The 27,967-nt window shown below is 32.1% G+C and overlaps 1 protein-coding gene across 1 annotated transcript in view; it reads right to left on the reverse strand.

Moving 5' to 3' along the window:
* LOC141519922 (arylsulfatase H-like) overlaps nucleotides 1–27,967 on the reverse strand; it is a 40,442-nt gene that overhangs the window by 6,398 nt on the left and 6,077 nt on the right. The window contains exons 2-8 of the mRNA XM_074231878.1: nucleotides 27,767–27,807; nucleotides 21,059–21,208; nucleotides 13,632–13,753; nucleotides 8,998–9,123; nucleotides 6,205–6,628; nucleotides 4,217–4,353; nucleotides 938–1,072 (exon numbers count right to left, since the gene is read on the reverse strand). Coding sequence (XP_074087979.1) covers nucleotides 938–1,072; nucleotides 4,217–4,353; nucleotides 6,205–6,628; nucleotides 8,998–9,123; nucleotides 13,632–13,753; nucleotides 21,059–21,208; nucleotides 27,767–27,789 — 1,117 coding nt within the window. The 5' untranslated portion in view covers nucleotides 27,790–27,807. The remainder of the gene's footprint in view (nucleotides 1–937; nucleotides 1,073–4,216; nucleotides 4,354–6,204; nucleotides 6,629–8,997; nucleotides 9,124–13,631; nucleotides 13,754–21,058; nucleotides 21,209–27,766; nucleotides 27,808–27,967) is intronic.

Genomic DNA, 27,967 nt, shown 5'->3' on the forward strand with positions numbered 1-27,967 from the left:
TAGTTATATAACACTTACATATTACTGGCAAGTATCTGAAGTACAACTAAAGCTAACAGAATCAATTTTTCAAATAATGCTGAAACAATTGTTACATGCAAGTAAACAATTCCCACTTTGAGACTGGTAACTTGAGGAGGTTACATCCATATGCACTTTATCTTGTACAAAAAGTGATTGGAGTTCTTTTTTGGTGGGAGTTATGATTGCAACAAACTGAGAAATCACACATGAGTGTCTTATTAATATAGTTCTACCTTACTTTAAACTCAAAATGTTATATGATTCATTATCCATATTCATCTTCAACATTAGTTTTAAATTGTTTTTACTAGTAGGGTTTTACAAAATGAGAATGTTCAAGTTAGTGCAAAAAATGTTGAAAAGATTAATATGTTTACTTTTTAAAAAATTCTATGTTACTCTGTAGTTACACCTTACACAGTTCACTAATTATGAAATTCTTAAAGAAAAAATTCCAGACATGTAATTTTATCTTTTGGGGAATTACTGGTATGAAACTCACACTACAATGTGAATCAGCAATTAATCTCTGAAATTACCTATAGCCCTTGACTTTAAATGACTGGTTCATAGTTAAGGACATGAATCCAGATATTCCTAACTCCAATACCAGGCTTTTATCAATTTTGTCATTTCAATGTGAGTTTATCAATTTAGAATTGAAAAGACAGCTTTTTTTTACACATTTTCATGAATCATGAATCAATTTTTCTTAGTACTAAAAAACTTTGAGGATATTTCATATATGTATATATTATTCATAGTTTGATAGATAGTTATATCAAATATCATTGCATTATTTGTTTTAAATCAAAAAATATAAGCAATACTTTTGGGTACTAATGGTTATAGTAAAAGACATTATAAATCTCAGTTTTCAAAAGGAAGCATTTCAATCCAATATCATTACCACCTTTATATATTCCATTCCAACCACCAAGCTGAGATTTTCCTTCCTGAGACTCCAAACGACCTCCATTGTCAGAAGTAAAATATACAAGTGTGTTATTTCTCAAATATTCCTTGTCAATAACATCAAGAATTTTTCCTATGATAATGATAAAGGCAAAGTCAATTATAATCCCTTTTTCAAATAAAACAACTTAATATCATTTAAAAATAATGTAGATCAGACAGATATAATTTGATAGAAAGAAGTCCAAAATAGTGAAAGTATACATAGTTTAATTGAAACTCACAAAATCCCAACATTTATAAAATAAGAACAATCAAAGTTTGTCAAATTAACAAAGTTTTACTAAGTGCTTACTATATTCCATAATACAGTAAGGTACAGTACTACCTTGAGACGTCCATAAAAATTTTGGGCTGGCCTTACTCTCCCTTTGTGATAATTGAATGTCTATTGGTAATTACTAATTTTCTAATCTCAACAGTAAAAAAATATTTTTGAGGTTGTAAGCCCCCAAGGAGGTCAATAAGCATAGAAAAAACATAACTTACGTATTTAGTAAGATACAAGCATAAATATGCACATCCATTTCAGCTAACTGATACTGTCAGATGCTAGTCAGACAACAGAAAACATTAAAATGATTTTCCATTTCTAAAGAGAAATTGAGGATTCAATTTTAACTATCAGAATAGATTAGCTGAAATAATAAGTTTATTTCAAGATTCTGTTCAATTTCCTCTTAAAAATTTTAGGATATTGTTATGAAAGGGTACTGAATTATAAACAAATGACCAATATACCTGGAAATTTTTTTTAATTTGCATCAAATCTGTGATAGCATCATTTTAAGGAAATTTCAGTGAAGAACTTCCTCAACAAACACAAATCTCTACTTACCTTGTAAGTCTTAAAGACTTGCCAAAATAATAACTCCAACTATAAAAATGAAGACAACCTTAAAATGACAACAAAATCCGGTTTGTTTTTTTAAAGCAATGGCCAATAGCAGAAGTATTAGGGCTATCTAAACCACACCTCTTATTTTACAGATGAGACAACTGAACTGTTCACGTTCCTTGGATATAAAATTCAAAGATGGATAAGATGATGTTAAAGATCCCTTCCAGCTCTAAATACAAAAACTAATAATCAAAAAAACTGAAATAACTTTGCCAACATGGCACAAGTAGTAAAGAAAGATTAGAATTGTAGTCTTCTGAATACAAACCTGGCTAGCTTCCACTCTACTACATTGTCAGCATATTTACCAAGGTAAAGTATTAATTAGGAAGGAGAAAATATAACAAGTTATCATTTAATAAAGAGGATACTAAAATAACTGAGAACAGATATCACAGGGTATTACATGAGCTATCATCCTTAACCTTTCCCTTTCCTTTACGCCTCTGAAAGCTGGAGAAAGAAAATAAAGATCTTTTTCTGAATTATCCTGGGGAGGCAAGATAGCAAGCATGCCCTTCCTAAGGGCATGGTCTTTAATACTATGTAAGTACTCCCGACTCCAGGGATGGTACTCTATCCACTGCACCACCTAGCCACCCCTCTAATACTATGTAGAAGTAAGGAATACTTGAGAAGTCTGACTTCATACTATAAACTGAGAAAAGAATTTCTGTTAGTTACCTTTGTAATATTCCTACTGCATTGTAATTCTAGAGATTGAAATAAATTGTTAATTTGTTAATACTTGAAAAAATACTTGTTAATACTTGAAAAAAATATAAAATTGAACTTATTGGGGCATCTAGGTGGCTCTGTGGATAGAGCACTGGCCCTGGAGTTGGGAGTACCTTGGTTCAAATCCGACCTCAGACACTTAATAATTACCTAGCTGTGTAGCCTTGGGCAAGCCACTTAACCCAACTGCCTTGCAAAAAAAAAAAAAAAACCCTAAAATTGAACTTAGATGCTTCTTTTTTTCCTTTCTATAAGCTAATTTTACATGTGTCTTTTAATTTTATTATAATTAACTAGACTAAAAACAAACTTTTTAGAAGAAAAAATGTGTAGATTATTTTTTAGATACATATAACAACAACTATGTGAACCATGAATTCATAACTTGCACCACTACTACACCTTGTGTCACTAATTTCAAATAAAAGAAATAAGAATAGTCATTTAAATACTATTCAAATTTAAAATATAAAGTGATATAAAAAATGAGAGAGTAGTAGGAAAACCTCATGTTCCTTCTTTGAACCTTAGTTTCCTTATCAGTAAAGTGATGGCACTAGAGAAGATGAAGATGATCTCAAGGATACCTAGCGATTTTAAATACCATGATCCAGTAACTACATTTTACCAACCAAAGATATCTATAAAGGCTCTAGAAATTCTAATTCTAACATTTATTATGTCTTCTTAGTCATTTAATTTCACTCTCTGAGTCTCTGTCTTTCTCTGTCTCTCTTTTCTCTCTCCCGAATACACAAATGTAATATATATATATATATGTATGTATATATATATATATATGTGTGTGTGTGCGCACACATATGTGTATATGTATATAAATGTATACACATGGTTGTACATACATTTGTGTGCACATATGTATATAGGAAGCTAATTTTTGTGTGTACACATTGATGCACTGTATATACACAGAAGTGTACTGGTATTTAACCACCAATTGTCCAATATATATTTACACACACACACACACACACACACACACAGAAACAAACACACACGCACACACAAACACATGCGCACACACATATTTATGGGGGCCAAATGTTTTTGCAATAATGTGAATTATTAATATTTTCTCCTTTCTTAGATCAATAAAATCAATAAAACAATAAACAAAGCCACATTTTGTGTTTGAAAGTTTTTCAAGGTGGCTCACACTGAAAATTTCGCAATTGCCTTTCTTTCAACAGTTTAAAAAACTTGCCTGAATATAAACACTCTCTGAGATGGTGGTGAGCTGAGAATCAAAATAGTGTCACACATATAAAATGTTGTACCAATTTAAGTGGAGTCATTGTCAGAATTTTTAATTGAATTACTCTTTCCTAAAGTTCACTTGTTAAAAGGTTAGATGGTGTTTACCTGCTATCTCCACAATGCTGAACTAGAGGGAAAATATTGTTAGCGAAACCTTGCATGACTTCAGAAAATACCTAGAGAAAAGTCAATATATGGGATACAATCTGTTTGCCTAGAGAGAGTACCCATTTCAGTGAAAACATGAGTCCCCCAACACATAAAATGAACTCACTCACTATTTCATAAAATGATACTTACCTACCATCCAATCCATTTCTTCTACATTATCTCCATATAATCCATATTTGCTACATCCAGTAAACTCCTCTTTAGTTACAAGTGGAGTGTGCACATGAAGAAAGGACATAAAAAGAAGAAAGGGTCCATGTTTGCACCTAAGAAAGAAAAACAAATAATCAATTCAACTCACTCCCTAGAAAAGCATATTTGGTATTAAAAGAAGCTTCATTGAAATGTGAAATCGTAATACATTCTTTGAAAGTTTTAGTGAAGTTTGACTGAAGTCATGGATTTATTTTTAAACAAATATAGCAAGGATATTTGTCTTAAAGGGAAATGTGAATTTTATGTTTATGTGTATATACATATATATTATTTATATATATTTAATACTTTATTTTTTTCACTTGCTTGTCAATGTCCTTAATATATGAAGCTAATATTGAACAAACTTTTGATTGAGAAAAAGATCATGGAATTCAATCTGGATTCAACAAGATTTGCCTTTTACACAAAAAATTTTGTCATATTTATCTACAAAGTAAGGATAAAAATATAGTATCTTTCTCAGAGCATTGTTATTGAAAAACTACAATGAGATTGGGTGTTAAAAGCACTATAAAAGTGTCAACTATTAATGCTGTATTTGCTTTCCCTTTGAAAAGTCTGTGTGCATTTTATAATGTTAAATGAAAAAAATAAAATATTATAGTCATTCAGTCTTATTTATGATGAAGAATTGAATATTTTTTAAAAGACAATTCAACATAACTGACTCTACCCTAAAGAATGGAATCCTAGAATTAGATGGATGCTATGATAATGAGATGATATTGTGCAAATTCTTATATGCAACATTTATCACCTCTATTGTTTTCTATTTTAAAAAAATCTTCATTCAAATGTCATTTAAATACTTCTAATTATAGAGAAATATCTGATTAGAGCTTATAAAATTTTTAAAAGCCTAGCTTTTAGAACTTCCCATCTTAGATTGAGCCAAAATTTGCTTCTTTGTGGCTTTCATCTATCAATCCTAATCACAGCATCTGGAAAAAATAGAATAAGTCTATTTTCCTAAATAACTCTTCCAATACATTAGTGGAAAAGCACTGAAGACTTGAGTAAGAACATCTCAGGACTATCCTTATCTGGAAGAAAATTTAGAAATTATATTTTAAAAGTCATTATTCTTTGATCCAATAATACCATTTTATATATATATATATATATATGTATATACACACATATAATAAATCGCAAATGGAACAATGACCCAAGAAAAGTTCATAAATATACACCTAAATACATATCAGCACTTTATACAATAACAAAAAAACTGAAGAAGGGTTCTTTTATAAAAAATTGTTGAAAATTTGTGATGGCACTAATTTCATTAAACAAACAAATACCATTGTACCATAAGGAATTAAAACTATGAAAAAAATCCAAAAACCTTGGGAAGACCTGAATTGATTTAGAGCAACATAAACACAAGCAGGAGAACAATTTACATGATGAGCACAATAACATAAAGAAAATCAACTTGAATGACTTGATGACTTTGATGTAGTGATCAATCATTACTCCAGAGGAAATGATGTTGAAATAGTGATGGACAATAGATACAGAATGAAACACACATTTCATATATGGCCATTATATTTGTTTTATCAGGTCATAATTGTAGAAAGTTTCTTACCTGACATCAAGCCCACATCTCTTATAATGAGAAATATTAAATCATTTTCTAAAGCTAGGCTCTGAGTGTTAAAGATGGGATTTGAACCACAGTCATTTATCTCCATAGGTAGGGCCCTTTCCACTTTATTTTACTACCTTCTAGTAAAATATTATTTTCTTTCACTTTGTATTGACTCAAAAGAGTGTCAAATGTGACACAAATAAAACAGAATTTATTTTTCTGGCCAAGGAGACTGGTGGTCTCTGAAACAGATATTTATTTTTAAATTATGAAGGATAAGAAAATTGAAGATGTTCATTACTTTTCAATAAATGAAAGAGCTTCTTTCAAAAGCAGAGAAGTTACTTTTTCTTCCTTCATGGGCTGTTGAATAATTTCATGGTTTCTCATAAGAATACAATTCCAACGTCGAATGAATCCATAACTAGAATACCAGGTGATGAAAAACAAAACAGCCACAAAAGCAGTGAGGATAACAATACTCCATGGGACTCTAAACCATCCAGCAAAAGTGGGAATAAGAAGTAAGAGAGGCACAAGACCAAGAGCCACACTGGAAATCCAGAGGTTGATTCGGAGAGTTCTGTGTATCTCTGGTGATTTTGTTGACTGACATTCATTTATGAGAGTAAAAGGCATCCCAAAAAAGTAATCAAACCCATGGTTTAGTGGATGATAACAGTGGTCATTTCGAGAGGCACAGCTTAAACCTTGATGCCATTTTCCTGAAAAAATAGGAATAAACAATAATAAAAAATATTATTTGGGGAATCAAATGTAAATTTCAGGTTGGAATGGAAACTCACAATAAAATCCATTGAGGGTTTTGTTTCCACTTTACAAGCATTTTACTGAAAAAAACTATGTCATGTGAATTTAAGTAGAAAACTTTACTTGTGATTCCTAATTTATAAAATGAAATTGAGGCAATTCAACATCAGAGAGGGTAAATACAGAGCCACAGGTCAGAGATTAATCATAATATCACTTCCCATGCTTCTAAAAATGTTTCTCTTTCATACTAGAAGTAACTTCTTCATAGTCTCAAAGCTAGAAAGTGTCATAATCAAGATGCAAGTTACTTATCATTTCTACTGCTATTTCTTTTAAATATCATCAAACACTTGAAGTGGGAGAATGGTTACTAGAATGGAGTTTTGATTTTTTAATTTTATTGTTAGCAGTAAATTTAAAATGTTGAAATCTCTCCACTGATACAGACTAACAATATCTTTACAATTTGTCATCTTATATAGCATGTGTGTCTGACCTGCAACCTCAAATCCTGTTGCTGCATCCTGTAACCAGAAAATGAAGAAATGGATGAACCAACATTGCAACATCATAGACCAGCTTAACCTCACTTACCACCATGAGAATTTTTCATGTAACTAACATTGTGTTGTCTCACAGACATCTTGGATTTTTTTGTTTTCTTTTTACAAAATATATGCATATAGGAATGAAGATCTTTTTAAAAAACATTATATGACCTATTGTAATTGCAACAAATAACTTTATTATATGAAACGTTAATTGCTATTTTGTCACAAGACCTTAGAATAAATTTCAAGATTTTAGAAAACATCAACTGCTTTTCTCTACATTTGCTATTCTACTCTTGGTTAACATAACACATTGCCTGCAAACTTGGAAATAGAATGTTTAGAGTTGCAATTGAATATGCAACTTAAAGAAAAAATTATTCAACTATCTTTATTGGACTTTTATAAATTGTACATGCCTTAAGAAAAATCTCTCACATTTCACAAACGTGTCCTGTTCATGATGTCCCTTTTGGAGAATATATGTATGCATATATATATATATATATATATATATATATATATATACATACACACACATATATATATAACATGTGTATATAAATATATATATACATATATAAAACATACAAGCAACTTTTTTCCTCTAAAAAGCATACAAAAAGTGAAAATAGAACAAAATTTTGAGATGAGCATTTTGAAAATATTCTATGCATTGCTACAACCTCTGTCAAACCTGATATAGATGCACTGGTATTGAAAGAGCAGGCTCAGTGTTCACAATAAAAATGACATGTTCTTATTTGTTGTTTAAAAATGTTTTATTATACTTATTTTTATTGTTATACTTCATTCCATTATTATGCTCATTGATAATATGGGTTACATTATAATCATAAATAAATGTTAAATTCTATATGCATCCATTGATAAGTTTTTGTTGAGCAATATGACCCAGAAGAGCTAAAAGATTAGATACCCATGTTACAGTTTCCTGGGCTATATTGAGAGAATAAGTGATTTCCAAATGACTTATACAACTTTGACGTTTCTGATGCAAAACCAGGTTCCTCTGGCTGCAAGCTAGCTCTCTGCCTACAATAATATAATACCTGAAATACTAACCATTCCAAATGCAAATAAAGATATCTTGAAGGTACTACCAATGTTCACAACTTCATCAGTGATCATAAGAATTCTTTGCTTCCTAGCTCTCTTCTAGGCTTTTAAAGATCAAAACAAACAAAAACCACATTGATTTATAGAAGTAGAAGTCTTGTGGTGACTCTTTATAGAATTTTTCTCTCTCAATCAATTTTTAAAGTACAAACTAGATCTTTATACAATTCATAACATCAAGAGAAACTAGCGAATACTACAAATAAAAGCTTGTATTATCATTTTGTTGATGGTCTAGACTTTAAAAAATGATGGATAAGACAGCATAATGCATATTGAATCTAAATATGTGTCATACTTACATTTTTTTCAGAGAACTAGTGTTCCTACATTTACCAGCATATCTTCATTATGCCTATGTGATTACCTTTTCATTATCCATTTATACATGGTGAATCTATCTTCCCCCTTTCACAATCACATTTGAATTTATAAAAGAGGGATTGTCAAATATACCTTGCAGGTTTTACTACATGGATGATGTCTTAGATCATATATGATCTCTGTCATCATTTTTATTGCCCTTTGATATATTGCTTGACACAATTTTGAGTTGGACTATGGAAATGTTGAATTGCTGTGGAAAATTTATGTTATGTTTATTTAAAACAGGTAACCCCAAAACAAACCTATCAATCCAGTCTTATAACCACGTTGCTGAAGCAGTTTGGCAAATGTGGTTTCATTTGTTGGAAGACCTCCTGAACCACCAAGCCATAGGATGCCACGATTCATATTGAAAGAAGAACTCATGCCTGAAATACAGGATAAGGAAAGGATATATCATATTGCATTTCTTGATGATCTAGATTTTCCCAGAAAATCAGAAAAGCATATGGTACCCTAAAGGTCAACTACCAGGAATTCACCTTAATTTTTTTTTTTACAAAATTTCAGATATTTTACCTTCTTTAAAGGGATTTTTGTCATATACTTGTAACTAACTGAACTGCATGACTGGATAAGAAATTCTTGTAATTAATATGGTGTGGCTGTAAATATGAGAGGATCTGTGATTACATTCATGTGGGCAATTCCTTTTCACTAACATAAATCATAATCTATTTATATCTTGGGAAATTAATTCCAGGGAGGTGCCATAGGTGATTTGCACAGAATCACATAATTGAAAATTATCAGTCCTGAGATGGGAAAGTATATCTTCCTAAGTTCAGAACTCTAACCATTACACATATTGTCTCTGAAATGCCTTCCTTGGTGTGGAAATATGTCCGAAATGGTAGAATTTTACTCTTGTAAAATACAGTATCACATTGTCCTTGTTATATGATATAAAAGAAACTACATCTATCAATTTAAGATATTTCTATTTTGCACAAAGAATTTCTTGCTGCTTTTCTGGTTTAACATTTATTAGACCATTGGAGGAGAAAAAAGGCTAAATCAACTCTCATTTCTGTATCTATTAAGATTGATCATGCACTAGGTATTCCTGTACCATTTCTATGAATTTAGACCCTATCTTTTTGAGACTTTGGGAAATATATATATGGAATATTCATTTGTAGCCTGGGTACACAGACATGAAAGATATGAAACCCCTATCTTAGCCACGACCATTATATTTTCAAAATAAGCAATAGGGTGGCTAAATCTATGATTTTATTAGCATAATGAACTTCTTCTTCTAATGCAGATCAAAACTCTTTCTGCAACTTGAAGCCTTGAGAGATTTAGATGCTTATGGCACTGTGAGAGAAAGTTTTGCTGACACTCACCATTTAGGTGAGCTAATTGTCAATGTACTAAGCAATCAGGACACACAGAAAAAGGCAAAAGATAGCTCCCAATGTCAAGAAACTTATAGTCTAATGGGATAGCTGGAGAAATGTTCCTTGTATCTCAAGTTAGAACCATATATGCAATGCTATAAATGAAGATTAGGGTCTCTTTAATACCATATGGTATATGCTACAGTGTGAATTAAAGAGACATTTATTTGCCAGTCTGGAAGTATAAATAACATTTTTGTTCATTTAAATGAAGAAAATGTGTCATGTTCCAAACACCCAATTTCCGATAGAACTTTGGACGCACCATCAATTTAAAAACTGACAGGTTAACTTAGCATTTAATTACATAGAGGGCTACTCCTAGTGTGGTTTTGCCCATGCAAATTATCTCTGTACACATGGGTCTATCTAGATGTATGTAATATCTCAAGTTTTCTACCTCCTCTTCTAAGGAAACTTTGATTTGTCAGAAGGGGAGACAAGAGATAGCATTAAGAAAATGACCACTCTTCTGTCATCGGAGAAAGAAAGGGTACTGAGCTGAAACTATATATTCCCTTAAAAATATTGTTAATGTAGGGGAATTAATCTTTAGATACAGACTTATCCCTTAACAGGGAAGGAAGTATGCTAAACTATATATCAAATGCTTGACTCCCTTCCAATTAAATGGCAGTTCTTCAATAAATTTACTTAAAAACAAATAACCTCATTAATCCAAACCAGAAGCAAGTAGAAATTAGAGAAAAATGAAAACAAGAAAAAGTCTCCAAAATCAATAATTTAGTAAACTGAGGATAGGTCCACAATTGAGTTGCCAATTTCTCTAACCTATTGATTTCTTCCCAGAAGGGATGTGAAGGAAGTAAGACTATCAGGATCCCTCTTCTCTCAAACTGTTATGAACCATTGCCTCACATAGAGATGAGGTATTTTGTAATCAGTCTTCACTAATAAGAATAGTAGTCCTTTGAGAACAGATGTTGAGGTGCACATTAGATCTTGAAAACTTAAGAAAGTTCAAGAGGTGAACTTGGAGGTGGCAAGGATTAAAACAATACAAGTCTCCTTTCCATGTAAATCTATATGGGTACTCATTGGTTTTCATATGCCCAAAACTAGAATTAAAATAAAGTGGCATACCTGGAACCCATATATGGTGGGGAGGATGAACTTCTTCCCCACACAATTCTCATGATCAGTTCTAAATGTCTTCTGCTGAGTTATGGCTCCTACGAAGCACTGAACATGGGAGGAAGATAGGCCCTGAAAAGGCCAAAAAATCTAGGGGTTGGTTTGACTCTTAATTTCAGATTGAATCTTTCAAGGTAATGTTTCTGTAATGATCATTAAAAACAATAGTTTCCTGTAAATCCTCTCCATAGCTGTCTGACAAAACTTTCGAGAAGAAACTCAGATATTTGTGACACTGTCTTTTTAAAGAGTCATTTGTCACCTGTCAGTCTTAATGATATGGAAACACTGAAATTCCAAAAGTTTGTGGAGAGGGAAGAAAAGTATCTGAGAAATTAACCACAATTCATACATGTTTCTTATTCACAGTTTCTTTATTTTTGGACACATTTTAAAAACAAGTTTTTAAAACATTTAAAATAAAATATTTTAAAACTTTGAGCATATAGATGTCCCATCCAAGACAACTGTGAAGGTAGCAAAACTAGAGTTGCTGCTAGAAGTCCACAGATAGCAATAAAATAATGTTAGCTGAAAAGAAATGAGACAAAAAAAATTCATCAAAAGTACATACAAGAGGGGCAGCTAGGTGGCATAGTGGATAGAGCACCAGCCCTGGGGTCAGGGGTACCTGAGCTCAAATCTGGCCTAGCTGTGTGGCCTTGGGCAAGCCACTTAACCTCATTTGCCTTGCAAAAAAAAAAACCTAAAAAAAAGTAGATACAAGAACTAAGAAAAACAAAGAGTAACAATAATTATGGGGCAGCTAGATGGCACAGTAGGTAACTCCAGGCACTGGACTGGAGTCAGAAAGATCAGAGTTCAAATCAGATTTCAGATGTCTAGTAGTTATGTGACCTTGAGCAAGTCACTTTTCCCCTTTTGCATCAAACTTCAAAAGGAATTGGCTAACCACTCCAGTATCTTTGAAAAGAAAACCCCACATACAGTTGATCCATTGGGTCACAACAGAACAATAAGAACAACCACAATACTCTTGTCAGTGGCAACAATGTAGAAGCAATCAGTCTAATGTTCTACAATAACCCCTAAGAAATGTGATCATAATATACTATAGTATAAAATTGGTATTCATTATGAGGACCCTAAGGCATCAAGAAAAACTTGAAGTTTCTATAGTATTCTCTGGCATAGTGGATAATAAACTTACTTGTTGTGTGATCTTAAGGCAAGTCACTTGATCTCTGAGCAACTCTCTTATGACTAAGTTTCAGCTGACTGTGCTGATTGCACTGGTAGAAGAATTTCTTGATTTGGGAGCTAACTGTAACTATGAAATATTGGATCCAGTCCCTGTCTTTAATCTAAGAAAATTAAGATATGTATAGTCCATTTTCAAAAGTTTTCTAATCAAAGGGTTAAATTTTCAAATGTCACGTCTTACAAGAATGACTTCAGTTATATTCTCTTAATTGGAATACCTATTTCTCTCATGATGTCAAATGAAGTAATATTATTTCTTTATCCTAAAACTCTTTTTTACCTTCTAATAGGTCAAGTCAACATCCACTTAGCTTTCCTTTGACTCTGTTTACATTCTTTCTGTAGACACTGGCATCTTTCAGTCTCTTAAATGCATTTAAAAGCACCTTCTCTAGAGCTCCAATGGGAAGCTCAATGACACCTCTATGGGATCTAGGACTAGCATGGACCAGTTGAATAGAACTTCAAGATGTCTTCCCAAAGAGGTATTACATAATTACTATATAAGTCAGAAAGGCACCATAATGGGTATACAAAATTATACTATTATGTCATCCTGTCTTTCATACCTATATAGAATAGTACATGGGTATTAATTCCAGCTATCCAATACATATTTCTCTGCTCCTTTGAACACATTTTACTTTATCTTTACTATTAAAAATGATTTTAAGTATAAGAATGTGCTATAGTGGCTAGTCAATTTTGGAGTCAGGAGTCCTGATTTCAAGTCATGCCTCTGAACCACTGATTTATTTAAATATGTCACTCTACACAAATCACCCAACCTATCTGTCCTCTAGGAAACTATATAATACAATAAGATGCAGAGAAATTGCCAACCTACAAAAGTAAAAGAAATTTTCTCACCTGGAAATTCAGTGTACTAAATGAAGTTATAGTTATAGTTCCCACCATTAGCACATCCAATCCTTTTTGGAAAATGTGTGATACTTATTATAAATAATTTATAAGGACATATAAGAGTACAGTCTTGAATAAATTTTTTCAGTTATTTTGTAACTTGCAAAATACTTACACAGGAAGTGCATTTATTAGGAAAATATTGCCATATTAAAAAGTTTCCAAACCTGATCTGATGGGATATCTGCCAGTCAGGAAAGCAGTTCGGCTTGGACTGCACATTGAAGCTGCTGCTAGGTGCTGAGTGAGTTTTACACCTTCTCTAGCAAGGCGGTCAATATTAGGGGTGCTAAAATCCAAAGAAAGATTATAAAACATTGAGATTTTTAATTTCAGCAAAATTGACCATAAATAATTACCAATTCAGAAGATAATCCTTTTGTCCAGTTCTCCTAATTCTTTTTTATATGTTGTTGTGTATTTACAATAAGATCCACAGGAGTGTAGTTTTATATAGGGACTTCTAGTCCAACCTCTTCATTTTATAGATGAGGAAACTGAGGCTGAGAAAGATTAGGTGACTTGACCAAGATTCATTCACCAGGTAGTCAGTGTCAGAGACAGCATTTGAACTCATGTCCTTTGATTCCAGGTCTAGCAATCTTCCCACTGTATCATTTGTCTCTCTCTGATCCTTCTCTGGTGCCCCATTATTGAATGGAGTTGAGCCAATATTCTTAAATAATTTGCCAGTGAATTACAATCTTTTGAAATTCCTACCAAACCAAGAAGTCTTCAAGTATGGGTCAGATGAAGTACTATATGTGTATTGTTCAAGGACTATCCTCACTAGGTACAGAAAGGGTCAATGTCTTGGTTGGCTAGAGAGTGGTAAAGATGAAGATCATTCACCACATTGTTCTACACTGAAAATTTCAGTATTAACTATCACCATCATAGATATTTGAAGAATTATTGAAAAGTATTTGAATAATAACTATTACCATACAATTGGGCAAAATAATAAATTTTTTTCATAGAGAGAATCTTTTGACAAAATACTCAACAATTTTAATAGGAGGAATGTAAGCTATGTCAACTAAATAGAACTAAAATTAATGCAGCAAAGGCTGCTTGTATTGAAATTTTAAAAAACATCTTCTATAGAACAAATTACCTTTATCTATAACTAAATTGTGCTACTTAAAGTGTTTTAATGTTAGTCATTTCTATTTCTAACTCTTATGCTTATACTCTTTTCCAATTACAAGTATATTCAGCTGTTAGTGATAAAGATTATAGAATGTTATTATAGATAAGAACAAAGCAATAGCTTAAGACATATCTGTGCTAAGAAGCACATTCAAGTTCATATGGCTAGTATATTTGCATGAATGTGATTGGAAGAAAAAAGATGAAAAATTGTGTCATCCATGTGTAAAGTAGTAGTCCTTCTTCATGCATGCAGTTTGATTGTTGAAAAAGAAAAGAAAATGTACTTTGAGGGGAAAAAATGAACTCCTTGTCATTTATGTACATCAGTGAGTTCCATATGTAAGGAGCTTGGTTGGAACACAGGGCAAAGAATTTTTGTACTTGAAAAACTATTGAAATTCAAGTGTAAAGAATTTTTCCCCATTCAAAGTTAGGACATGGACTGGTAGAAGCCCAAATGGAGATATGAGAGGAATCGATTGAGAAAAAACAAATGATTGAGGCCATTGTGTCCCCTCAATTCATTTTCATGTAACTGCTTTTAGAGTTTGTTAGAATAAAACTTACAAATTAATAAATAACTTTTCAGAGACTATAGGATGATCAAGTAAGAACAATTTATTGAATAACTAACTGTGGCATTGATTTTATCAGTTTCATCTTATAATGGAGAGAGGATTCATCAAGCACCAAGTTGATCTGTTTTGAGCCATTAAGAGTGTTGAAGAATTCAGCAGGAGAAGGAACAAGGGCAGTTAAGAAGACAACGAGAGATGGGTAAGAAAATGATATTAGAATTTTTCAGCAAAAAGAAAGGCTTCAGTAATAGGGATGCTGCTGATTGAAATTTAGTCATCATGTTGTCAATTAACTAGAAAAAAGCCAATGGTGTCTTTTGACTGAAAGAGAAGTAAACTCTGCTATAATTCCCACTACTGCATTTCAGAAGTATAAAATAAAGGATAGAAAAGCAAAACCTCTCAGAAATTACTTTTTTTCTCTCTGATTCCCTCTGTAGTTTTAGAAAGCAAATTATGGTGGAGGTGAGGGAAACAAGTTCATCTACTTTACTCTAAATTGTAGAAAGTGATATCTGAGTCAATACCTTGTGGAGTGAAGAGTTATTAGAGAATCTGTTTAAGACAGTTTGCCAATTATAGGATTAATGAAACTATGAAACTCTTTTGAATCACAGTGCTCTTTAAGGATCATTATGAATTTAAAGATCTTACTGTTTTATCATTTCAAGGATAGAATAGCAGTAGATTTGCTCAGCAGAAGATCAGTGAGGATCAGAAGGGAAATTATGGTAGAGAAATGACTTAGTTCACAGTTATGTATTGCTCCAAGTACACAGATCATCATCACTAATGTGTGTCTCTCTACTTGCTATTTTGTTCAGTTGTTGCTGTTTTTTTGTGGGATGAAGTGGTTTGTCATTTCCTTCAACAACGAATTAAGGTACAGAGTTTAAGTGACTTGCCCATGATTACACAACTAGGATTTTTTGAAGCCAAATTTGAATCTAGGTATTCCTGACTTTAGATCCATTGCTCTATCCACTAAGCCACCTAACTGCCCCTTTTCTTTGCTAGGTTTCAATAATTATATTCCCATTCTCTTCTATTGATACTGTGTGCATTAAAGGTATAATATAGCTCACAATTTTTTGAACCATAGGATGTATTAATTATTCCTTCATAAGTCTTATATTGAGAAACTTTGATTTTTGGATTATTATAGATAATAGAGTAATCATTATGATAGTTTGATTTTGGGGAAATAAAAACATGATAAGGGCTTCTGAGTTCAGGGGCAAAAAAGGAAGTCTAGAGGTCTCTACTAAGATTCCCTGTGTTAACTTGAGTGGTAGCTATGTGATAATGTTCCTTCTCTGGTGACCTAGACTTGCCAATATTAGGAAAAATTGAGGCAAATTAACCACCCATAGAGAGAGTGGTGACCCATGCCTCACATAAAGTAACTAAACCATGCAAGAGTTAAAAAAATAGAAGACTTGGTCAGAAAAAGAAAATAATTAAGTTCAATAAAGATCACAAACCTGGAACAGAAGTGTGATATAGACATAATGAGGAGACCATAGAGAATTGGAAAATACTTTCTAGAAAAGAAAACAAAAGCTACTAATAGTTTTTTACTTGAATTATAACTTCATTCTTTAAAAATTGAAGGTAAGAAAAAGGGCAATTTCCTTCTGGATCTAATCTTCAATAATAGAAAAGAATTAACAGTTGTAGTGATGAGAATATTATTGGGAGGAAAAGATGCATAGATAATAATGAATACCCCCTTCCTGAGTATGGGATAAAAGAGAAAAGAAAAACCAGGCAAATACTGACATGCATCTTAGTTTGGAGTAAGCATATTTCAAAGGATTCAGAGTAGGGACATGTAGGCTAAAATTCTCCAGGGGAAGCTATAAGATGGGAAATGGGAAATTCTTATATATATTTATATATTTATATATATATATATATATATATACATATATATATATATATATATATATATATATATATATATATATATATATATATATATACATTCTTCTAAATACTCAAAAGAAATTGTAATTCTAGTGAGGAAGGAAAACAGAAATTGTGTGGTTGATATATTGAAAATTTCAATCAACCTAAATTTGAAAGATAGATAGATAGATAGATAGATAGATAGATAGATAGATAGATAGATGGATAGATAGATAGATAGACACATGTGGTTAAAAACAGGTAAATGGCAATTAATATTGATAACATATCATCACAATTGTTTCAGGGGGTTACTCAAGTTCAGAATGAGATGAGTCTATAAGAAAAAGTTAAGGAAAATTTGGTTTTTTAAAAGCTATTCTGGGAAGGACTAAAGAAGATATAGTACCACTGCTCATTGTAGATGAGATAGTAGTAAATTGCAAGATAGGGAAGGTAGAGCTATCCAACTCTTCAAATATTTTAATTACATAAAGTTTTGAAAGTTTTTCCATAAATCTATTAAATGCAGATTAAAAGGATACAATTAGTCTCAAAAAAAAACTTGTAAGAAGTCTCTGGATTAGGGAACTGAATTCCATGATATATAAGCAGTGACTCAAGCTCATTAAAATAAGAAAAATCATTCAATTGATAAATGGTCAAAGTATATAAACAGTGGGATCTTAAAACATAAAAATTTCAATGTCACTGGAGAAGCAGCTAGAAAATAATAATAATGTTTCATTATTGCTGGAGCTTTCAATTAGTCTGCAAAGCAATTTGAAATTTCATCTGAATAGTTATTAATCTGCATATTTTCTTTGACCAAAAGATATCACTGGTAGACCTATAATCCAAAGAGATAAAAGAAAATCAAAAATATCCTATATGTTAAAAAATGTTTATAGCAGCTCTTTTTGTAGTGGCTATTAGGGAATAATTGACAAAATATAGTGTATGAATGTAATTGAATACTATTGTGCTAAGAAATGAAGAAAATTAATTTCAGAGAAATCTGTGAAGATTTGTATGAATTAATGTAGGCTAAAGTGAACAGAATCAAAAATAACAATTGTAACATCAATATTGCAAGAACTAACAATTGTGTGATATAAGAACTCAAATCAATGCAGTGATCCTTCTTGATAGCAAAGAACTGATGATAAAGACTACTGATCATTTACTTACAGAGAAATGAAGGACTAATATGCAAAAAGAGACACAGTTTTGGACATGAAAACTTGCATTGTCTTATTATGTTTATTTATTACAAGGGTTTTCTATTTTTTAATTGAGGAAGGGGAATGGAGAGAAGGTGGAAGGAGAAATGTAAATGTGTAATAATTAAAAAAATAAAAGAAATCCTAAAAAAAGGTTCTAATTAGAGCAACCAAAAGGAATAAGATAGTAAGAGTGCAACAAGCTGCCCAAGATGAATGTAAGCTACATACCACAAAACAGCTACAGTCTTAAAGAACTCTAGAAAGTAAGTACTGTCAGTAATATTTGGAAGATGATGGAGAATTGGAAAGTTATCTGAGCAATGGAAAAATACAAATGTTTCAATATTCAAAAGAGAGAACAGGGGGAAAAACAGAATTCTCTAAACTATAGGTTAGTTAACTTTCATTCCTGATAGATTTCTTGAATTATTAAAGAGATGGTCCTAAACATCTAGCAAAAGGAAGTCATGAACAAAAAGAAGCAACATGCTTTCTTCTAGGAAAAGTCATTGCAGACTAAATTTATTTATTCCTAAACTGAGAGAATAGGAGAATGTTGTGAACATTGTTCATTCATAATTTAAAAAACAAACCTTGATAAGCTATTTGTAATTGTAAGGGAGATCGATAAATGTGGGCTAGATAAAAGTTCAATTAGATGTGTTTTGAAATCATTAAATTTGTATTGTTTGGTGCTAATTTAGAAGTCTCCTTCCTTTGGTAGCACAGATGAGGCAATTAGAAGGAATAGAGCTCTCAACCTAGAGTTAACCTGAGTTCAAATCCAGTTTCAGGTACTTACTAGCTATGTTACCCTGGGCAAGTCATTAAACCTCATTCTGCCTCTGTTTTTTCAATTATAAAATGGGGATACTAATAGCCACCCTCCCCTCTCCTCCCCACAGGACTGTTATGAGAATTAATTGAGATAGGATTTATAAGGTTCTTCATGGAGTGCCTGACATATAGTAGGAATTTTATGGGTTTTTTTCCCTTTTCTTTTCAATTGTACTATTTAATCTTTCCAATGAGGACCTGTGTAAAGGCATAATGGAATATTTATCAAAGCTAGGAAGACAAGTTGATACATTGCATATGGTAGAGTCAATATTAGAATAAACCTAAGAAAATTTAATCTTCCATGAATGCAAAAAATTATTCAAAAGCATACAATAAGGGAAATTGTTTTAAAATGATCTGGAGCTCAATAGTGTGATATGGCAGGTCAAAAAAACTAATGGGATTGAGGTATAGCACCTAGAAATTAGGATAAGAAAACTCATTCTTTTGATAGGTATATTACATAGGGAGTGTTTTGCTTGGTTCTCAGCACCATCTATGTGACAGCTCAACTACATATAAGATAACTACTCAGAGCAACCAGGATTGTGAAGTGTCATGAATCCATGTTGTTCAGGGATTAGCAGGAGGAGCTATGGGAGACATGATAGCTATCTTCAAATGTTTGAAGAACTTAATATAGAAAAAGATTATACTTCTGTTTGACCACAAAAATTAGAGCTAGAAGCAATGAGTACAAATTATGAAGATATAGTTTGGGGATTGATGTCAGGAAAAATGACTATAGTCATGTGTGTGTGTGTGTGTGTGTGTGTGTGTGTGTGTAACAACTCATATTAGAAGGTAGCAAGGTCTGATTCATTATATTCTTTCAGGGAGAGGGTGGTTTCAATCAAGATTTGACAGATGGGGATTATTTGGGGGCATGGATTTGAATAGATGGCTGCTGAGGTTCCTTCTAACTCTAGGTGGAGCTGGAATACAAATCTTCCAATTTTATAATGAGCACTCTTTGCTATAATGCTGCCTTTATATTTCCAGATAATCAATCCAAAATATTACAAGAATAAACTGCCTCTGTCAGCCTTTCAGACAACAAAATAATCCTCAAGACATGCAAATCTCATGACTTAAACTATATAGTTAGGTCCCAATTAATGTGAATAATAAATCCTTTGAGATAGTCACATTATTAGAATTTGCATTGCATCTTTTCACTGAGGTGGGACCAATTCCCATATTTTACATAATTATGACTATTAATAGTGTGACTTCGAACAGATACAGCTACTTAGCATAATTCACTATAAATACATACAGCACCTTGCTCAACAAAAATGGAAGCAATACCAGTATCCTTAATACTGACTGTACTTTCCCCCCACACTCCCATTAACCCCAAGAACTACTGGGATTCCATATATTGCACAAAGGTGCTTAATGAGGGCAAATATTTGAGTGCCTATATGTTATGATTCTAGGGGTAATGAGAATGCCTCTGAAAAAATCTCACCTACTCAAGTCTACCTGACACTATTATTATCCCAGGACAAAACTCTTCCTTCCTCAATGAAAAATGTTATAAAATTTAAATATTCCTGTAATTTAATAATCCTGAGTTAAATTTATATCAATATCCAAATGCTAATAATGAGAGGTAAGAGGAAAGTAATAAGCTGGAGAACATATGGGAAGAAATGATGAAGAATGGGTAGGAGATAGTAAAAATAAAAAAATAGCAGAGACACTATCTTAAGTTTACCTAGGACAAGCCTGACTGCCTTGCTGACTACTGAAATTTATTCACCTATGTTTGTTTATATGGATTACCAAAAAAAAAAATCTTAATTAAAAGTAATGATACTCACTGCTTAAATTATTTGTTGTGTTATAAAGGAATAGAAAACAGTGCCTGGTGTTTACCTCATTGTACTATTACCATAGCAACCTAAATCTCCAATGCCCAGATCATCTGCCATGAAGAGAACAATATTAGGCCTAGAATTCATTGATGGGATTGATCCATTTACTCTCCATGATAAGCAACAAATTAATATTAAAGCCCAGCAGCTCCTGAAATAAACAGATAAAAATTATTAGATTATTTTTGAACTTTTCATTGATGATTAGTTCCAGACAACTTAAAAAAACTGTCAATTACATCATCTTATGCTTTCATTTTATTGAATGCAGTTAAGGAAATGAAATGAAAATTTCAAATAAGTTCAACTGTAGGTTGAGCTACTATTATAGTTTGTGTTCTTGCGATAATCTTTGATTCTTTAAGAATTATTATGACAAAGTATAAGTTCTGGCTACTTCTCTGCCAGGCTAGACAAGCTTCAGGTCTTATCCTAACAAAAAAAAAAAAAAATGAATGTTTTCTAAGAATCAAATTAAATACAGTGAAATTCACCACTAGCAAACTGGCTACCTTGAAATGAATTATTTGCTTCCAGCAACTCATTTTTCAGTTTTATTTATGAAATATTCCTAAAGTCTTTTTATTTCTTATCAAACAATAAACACAGAGGTAAAAGTCTAAGAGAGTTAACTATAAACAAGCAATTCCAAAATTTAAGGCACAACTGAATGAAGAAAGACAAGTCACAAAGAAACATTTCAAAGTATTTGTTTCCAAATCCTTTGGTCTCTGTCCCTATCTCTGTCTGGATGGATTTAATTGAGCGCCTGTTGCTTCTGTTCTGATCAGGTACTGGAGTCATTACCCTCTAGGCAAACATATAATAACCCACAAAAGGGTCACCATCAAGGAACTCTTCCCATCTCTTGGACTGTAATCTTGAACAACAATTCTCAAGGCTGACCTTCATTTTGGTGAAATTGTCCAATCTTTTCCACTTTGTCCTTCATTTACAATTAATTTCATAGTGAATTCAGCACTGACCTTGAAGTGAGGATGACCTAATATCAAATCTTGCCTCAGACACTTAATTAGCTGTGTGATCCTCAAGAAGTTACTTGATTTTTCCCAGGCTGTTTCATTATCTGCAAAATGGGTATAGCAATGTTCCTTACCTATCAGGTTCAGGGGATGAATTGTGATAAGATATGGAAAGCCCTTGGCAATCTTTAAAGTAATATATAAATTCTATCTACTCTTATTGTTACAATTATTATTATAATTGCAATTATAATATACAATTATCCATATTTTGTTCCCTTCCTTGTCGTTAAGTACCAGCCCTGGTGTCCATTGCCTTTTTTGTCACTGGAACTCTGTCTCCAAACAAGTTCCCTGGGTGTATATCTACTTGCTACCAGATCTCCCCGACAGAGTTCTCTGTTATCTCTTTATTATTTGATGCCATATTCTCCTGAAAAGGTAATAAATATTGAAATTTTCTTCCCACAACAAATATTCTCCAAAATGCCCTACTTCAATCTGCTGGTTTTGTCTAGCTTATGAGCAAGAAGCTAGTTTTGCTTTCCACATCACAGCAAAGTTGAATGATTGATGTTATTATATTAAGGAGAATTATTTACCTCAGAAGTAAATTAATTTTCATAGAATTTTTAAGGTGTTTGGACCATTAGAGGCCATGTCGTATTCTAATAATTTTCAAGCAATCAAAGATTATATATTCATGATACTGCAGTGATTAATTTGTAACAAAACCTTTCGACACCAGAATATGGTGTTCATTACAATTTTATGTATTGACTTTGAAATAACATTTCCTCATGCTAATTGCCTCATCTTAGGAAGTATTCCAGATATCATTTGTAGAAAAGTTCTTTATTGACAGAAAAAAAAGTTTCTAAGTTTTTTTGTGTTTTAAGATTTCTTATCTCTTAGTAGATCTAAAATGGTTGACAAGGAAGGAAATTCATCAAACTTAGTGACAACATTCACATAGAAAATTTCCTTATTTTAGGGCAGTAGGTTAATGAGAGTTTATTAAGCACCTAATAAATACTTGAAATTCTTCTGAATGCTGGTATTTCGAAATAAGGCAAAAGGCAGTTCTTGCCCTTAAGAAATCCATGATCTATTGGAGGAGAAAATAAACAATTATGTTCAAACAAGCTATATACCAGATAAATAGGAAATAATTAAAAGAAGAAAGGCACTTGAATTAAAAGAGATTGGAGAAAGGCTTCCTTATGGAAAGGATTGTTGTTGAGACTTAAAGGGAACCTGTAGATAAGGACAGCATTCTAAACATTCCAATGTTATTTGAGAAACAGTAAGAAAACCATTGTCACATGGAGGATGGGTTAGAATGGGAAACAAAAAGCAGGAAGATCAACCAGTAGCTTATGTGCAATAGGCCAGCTTGAAGTGATCAGGGCCTACATCAAATTGATGACAGTTTCAGAGGAAAGAAGGGAACAAAAATAAAAGATGCTGCAAAGATGAAACCAGCAGATCATGGTAATTTATTAGATATAGAGAAAGGGGTGTGACATATGAAGAAGAATATAAAAAAAGGTAATGAGAAAGGAGCTCATTAGAAACATGAAATGTTGGTTTAGCATAAATCTGTATCTTTCTCACAAGTGCAAGTGAAAAATTAATTTGTTTGGATAGAATGTAGAGTGTTAAAAACAATATAAAATCAGGTTGGAAGAAGGGATTAGGACCAGGTTGTGGATGAGTTTGTTTGTTTGTTTTATCCTAGAGGCAAGGAGAAGTAACAAGGTTTTTGAGCAAGGAAGTGAAATGTTCATGCTGAACATTTTTCACTCCCTTGCTCAACAACCTTAAGAAACTAAGAAAATAATGTTGGCAATGTGCAGAAAATGGATTGGCAAAGGAAGTAGAAAGATTAATTAGGGGTAATTATAATCCAAAAGAGTAATGAGGATGGTGGCATGTAAATGGAGGGAAAGAAAAGATGAGAGATATGATGATATGATATAGAAAAATGAATAGAACAAAGTCAAATGACAGAAAATTTTTAAAAACTCTTCTTTGTGTAAATGCAATAAAAAATCAGTGGGTTTGTGATGAAATATTTATATATCTTAATTCATATCTGTTCACAACTCTCAGGTTTCCCTTCCAAACCTATTATTGTCCATATTTGAGTTATAACTGCAATTTTTTTCCCCTCACTTTGTGAGTTTGGAGAGGAGAGAGGAAAACTATCAGAGATAAAAGACAGAAGGATAATGTTAAAAGTATTTTCCTCTTATTACATTTATACCATTAAATTATTTATATAATCAAGACAAAATAGAGAGACCACAACCATCCATAAGAACTGGCAACTTCAACAACTAACATAGAGATGGGTAAGCGTACTTCCAGAAATTTCTGATGGAGGGGTCATTTTTCTTCCTTGATTCAGAGTAGGTATAAATATTTTTACTTTGCTTGATAACAAAAAAAGCCTATAGTTGACTGCTGAGCTATAACTGACTCCAATAAATGAAATTTCTTTTTTCCCTGGTAGCAAATGAAGGAGGATGTGCTAGAGCTGCTCAATGAGATACCTCCCTCCCCCATCAACCCGATTGCCAATTGACAATGAATGTAAGAGATTATTATTTTTTCAAAGCCTTCCTCAAACTCTCTTAACTCTAGTGTCTTCTATCTTTAAAGATCTTCTATTAGTCTTACTTGAAGCTTGCTTTGTTTATATTTGTTATTAGATTGTAAACACCTTGAAGGCATTCTGCCTTTGCTTTTTTTTTTGATATCCCCGGCACTTAGCAGAGTGTTCTGCACACAGTAGCCACTTAATAATGTTCATTGATTGGTCGAGGCTTTCCTGCTCTTAAGTGACTCAGTATTAGAAACAGAAGTTTCCCTTATGACCCTTTGAATTTTTTTTAAAAAAAGTCAAAAGAGTCACTAGAGGTCCTGCAAGTGAAGTCGTAGCAGCCTGCCAGCAGCTGCAAAAGTCCAATGTAAGAAGGAAACAGATATGCCAAGCAAACTACTTGATCCAGCCCAACAGTGACTCAAACTAGAAGCCAAGGCAGAAGGTCCAGTAAGCAAGGGAAAACTCAATCATCTGAAAATAAAAACCATAAATGAATTTTAGAGGGGGGGAATGTTTGATAATAACCATATGAAGTTTAAATCTACTCTCTCTATGTAACGCAGGGAAACAGCATGCCTGCACTGAGGGTAGAAGATTCTTGCATTTGTTTTGTTTTGTTTGTAATTCCTTTATTTTCCACTGAATGCTACTCTGTAAAAACTAATTAGTTAACAAACATTAGGTAGTTTTTAACTGATCACGGATATTAGAAAAAACACACTTGAGAGAACTTTTGAGTGGTAGAACTAAAGAAACTCCCAGTTCTCAAAGTTATTCTTATAAATGAAGAAAACTAAACAGTTGTAAAAGGTACCCGAACTAAGTATTAGTTGGTCTAGTGAAAATGTGCTGTTAAATATATTTTTTTAGTTTTTGCAAGGCAAATGGGTTTAAGTGCCTTGCCCAAGGCCACACAGCTAAGTAATTATTAAGTGTCTGAGACCAGATTTGAACCCAGGTACTCCTGATTCCAGGGCCAGTGCTCTATCCACAGAGGCACCTAGCCACCCCCTGTTAAATATTTTAAAATCTGTTTTCATACCTCCAAAAGTGCACTTGACACTTTTCATTTTAATCTGTATTATTAAAATTTCCATTGCCTTCTTAAATTTATTCTACAATAAACAAAATTACAAAAAGAATGTTTAAAAAAACTGGTTTCAAGCACTGTTTCATAATGCAAGCTAAGGTCAGTATTTATCCTTAGTTATAAAAAATGCATTGCTCTCTGTTCAATAATATAAAAATTCATTATATTTCACATATAGATCAAAGTATCAGACTTTACAGAAATTTATAAAAAATAACAAAATTAATATAAAATGTAAAGATCTAAAATATTAAGTGAAATGATAAAGAGGTATGGATAAAGAACAAAGAGGACTTCCATACCTCAAGCTATTTATTGTACAATGTATTTATTCAAAAATATTCCAATATATTTAGTTATTAACCTCTTTATCTTTTTAAATATTTTGCCTTTAAAGTGCTATTTGTTATATGGGATGAGTCTGAAATGAGGAGGAGGAAGCATACTAAAGGAAATTATTGTGGCATTAAAAACTTCAATTAAAACTTATTTCAAAAATAAAATAAAATCTTCATGCAAAAGACTTCATTTTGTCCTTTATTAAAGTATTTATGATTACTAGAAAATAGTAATCACACCCTGAATAGATAAGAATTTCCTGGAAATTTTGTTCTGTTTTTAAAGAGACACAATTGTACTGAAATGTTCTTGGAAATGAGAGACTTTCTGAAAGCATGGAAACCATGAAGCAGACACAGTGAAGGAATTAAAAATGTTTAATCTAAAGAAGAGAATTTTAAAGGGAAATCTATATAACAACTTTTTTCAAATATTTTAGAGCTGTAATGTGATTTTAAAAGTAACTCTATAACTACAGAAGATGGTAGAAACTAGAGTAAAGGGCTTTGGGCTTAATACAAAGAAAAAATTTCTAGTAGTTATAGCTATCCACAAGAGAGATTTCTGTTTCATGATAGAAGTATTCTACTGTTGTAAGTATTTGGAGGCTGAATAAGTTACTTATCACTGATACGTAAAATAAATTCCTCTATTTGGTGGGAGATACAGCTTGAGATAGTCTTCTAATTTCAATATTTTATTATTTATAATTCTCACAATCCTTACAAGAAATAATAAAGATCTTTTTTAAAAAATTAAATTAATATTTTGAGCTAAAGACATTTTGTCCTGCACTAAGGTGAAAGAAGGGGAAACTAATATGAATCAGGAGAGATATTACATTTCATCAATACCAACTTTAGAAAATGATAAGACAGAGATGAAGTATGGCATAATGACTAGAGAGCTGATCTTGAAGCCAAGAACATATAGTGACTATGTAACTTTATATAAGTAACTCTTAGCATCTTATTCTCTTATGGATAAATCTTTAAGATCATAAATTGCAAAGAACTTGCAAGCTGCATAGTTGGAAGGAGTTTCCTCATCAGAAGTTCTCTTTATCAGGTCCTATCCATAAGTTTCATTATTCAGTCTGTTCACTCATATTCAATCTTTGTGACACTTTTTTTTTTGGCAAACATATTAAAGTGGTTTGCCACTTACCTCTCCATTTCATTTTACAGATGAGAAACTGAACCAAACAGTCTTAAGTGACTTTGCCCAGCTAGTAAATGTCTGAACTCACTGAATTTACAATTTTGAACTCAGTAAGACTCATCTTCCTGACTTCAGGACCAGCAGTTCATTGCACCACCTAATTGTCCCTATCTTTAATATTAGGACAGCAACTTACCCCAAAACAATTTCTATATAAATTTTACCAAATAAATGAGATTAACCATAATGATGACAGTAATACCTGTTTACATAATGTTTCAAGGTTTTATAGTCATTCTATATTTTAATCACATTTGATTCTCAAAAAACTTTATAATATAGCATGTTATTATCTCTAAAGATGAAGATACTGAAACTCAATAGCTATTATTTGTTCAAAATCATACAGATAATAAGTAGGAAAAGCAAAGATTGCTAATTGTTCTCCAATTGCTTATTGGACTCTCACATCTATTAATGTGCAATACCATAAAGAAACTAAGAACCACAAACTTCCCAACTTACCAGTCTTTTGATGTAAGGTTCATGGCTTCTTTTTAGTTTACCTAAGGAAATATTATTAATTAAATTCATCTATAAAGGAAAAGAATGCCACCATAATTATTCAGGTTAATGACTGAGATTAATGAGGCTGATGCTTCAAACCTTGCATGGATCTGTTAGCCTTGTCCTAGAACAAATATGTCCCACATTCCTGACTCAACA

This window comes from Macrotis lagotis, chromosome 1 (genome assembly GCF_037893015.1).
Source record: "Macrotis lagotis isolate mMagLag1 chromosome 1, bilby.v1.9.chrom.fasta, whole genome shotgun sequence".
Taxonomy (NCBI): domain Eukaryota; kingdom Metazoa; phylum Chordata; class Mammalia; order Peramelemorphia; family Peramelidae; genus Macrotis; species Macrotis lagotis.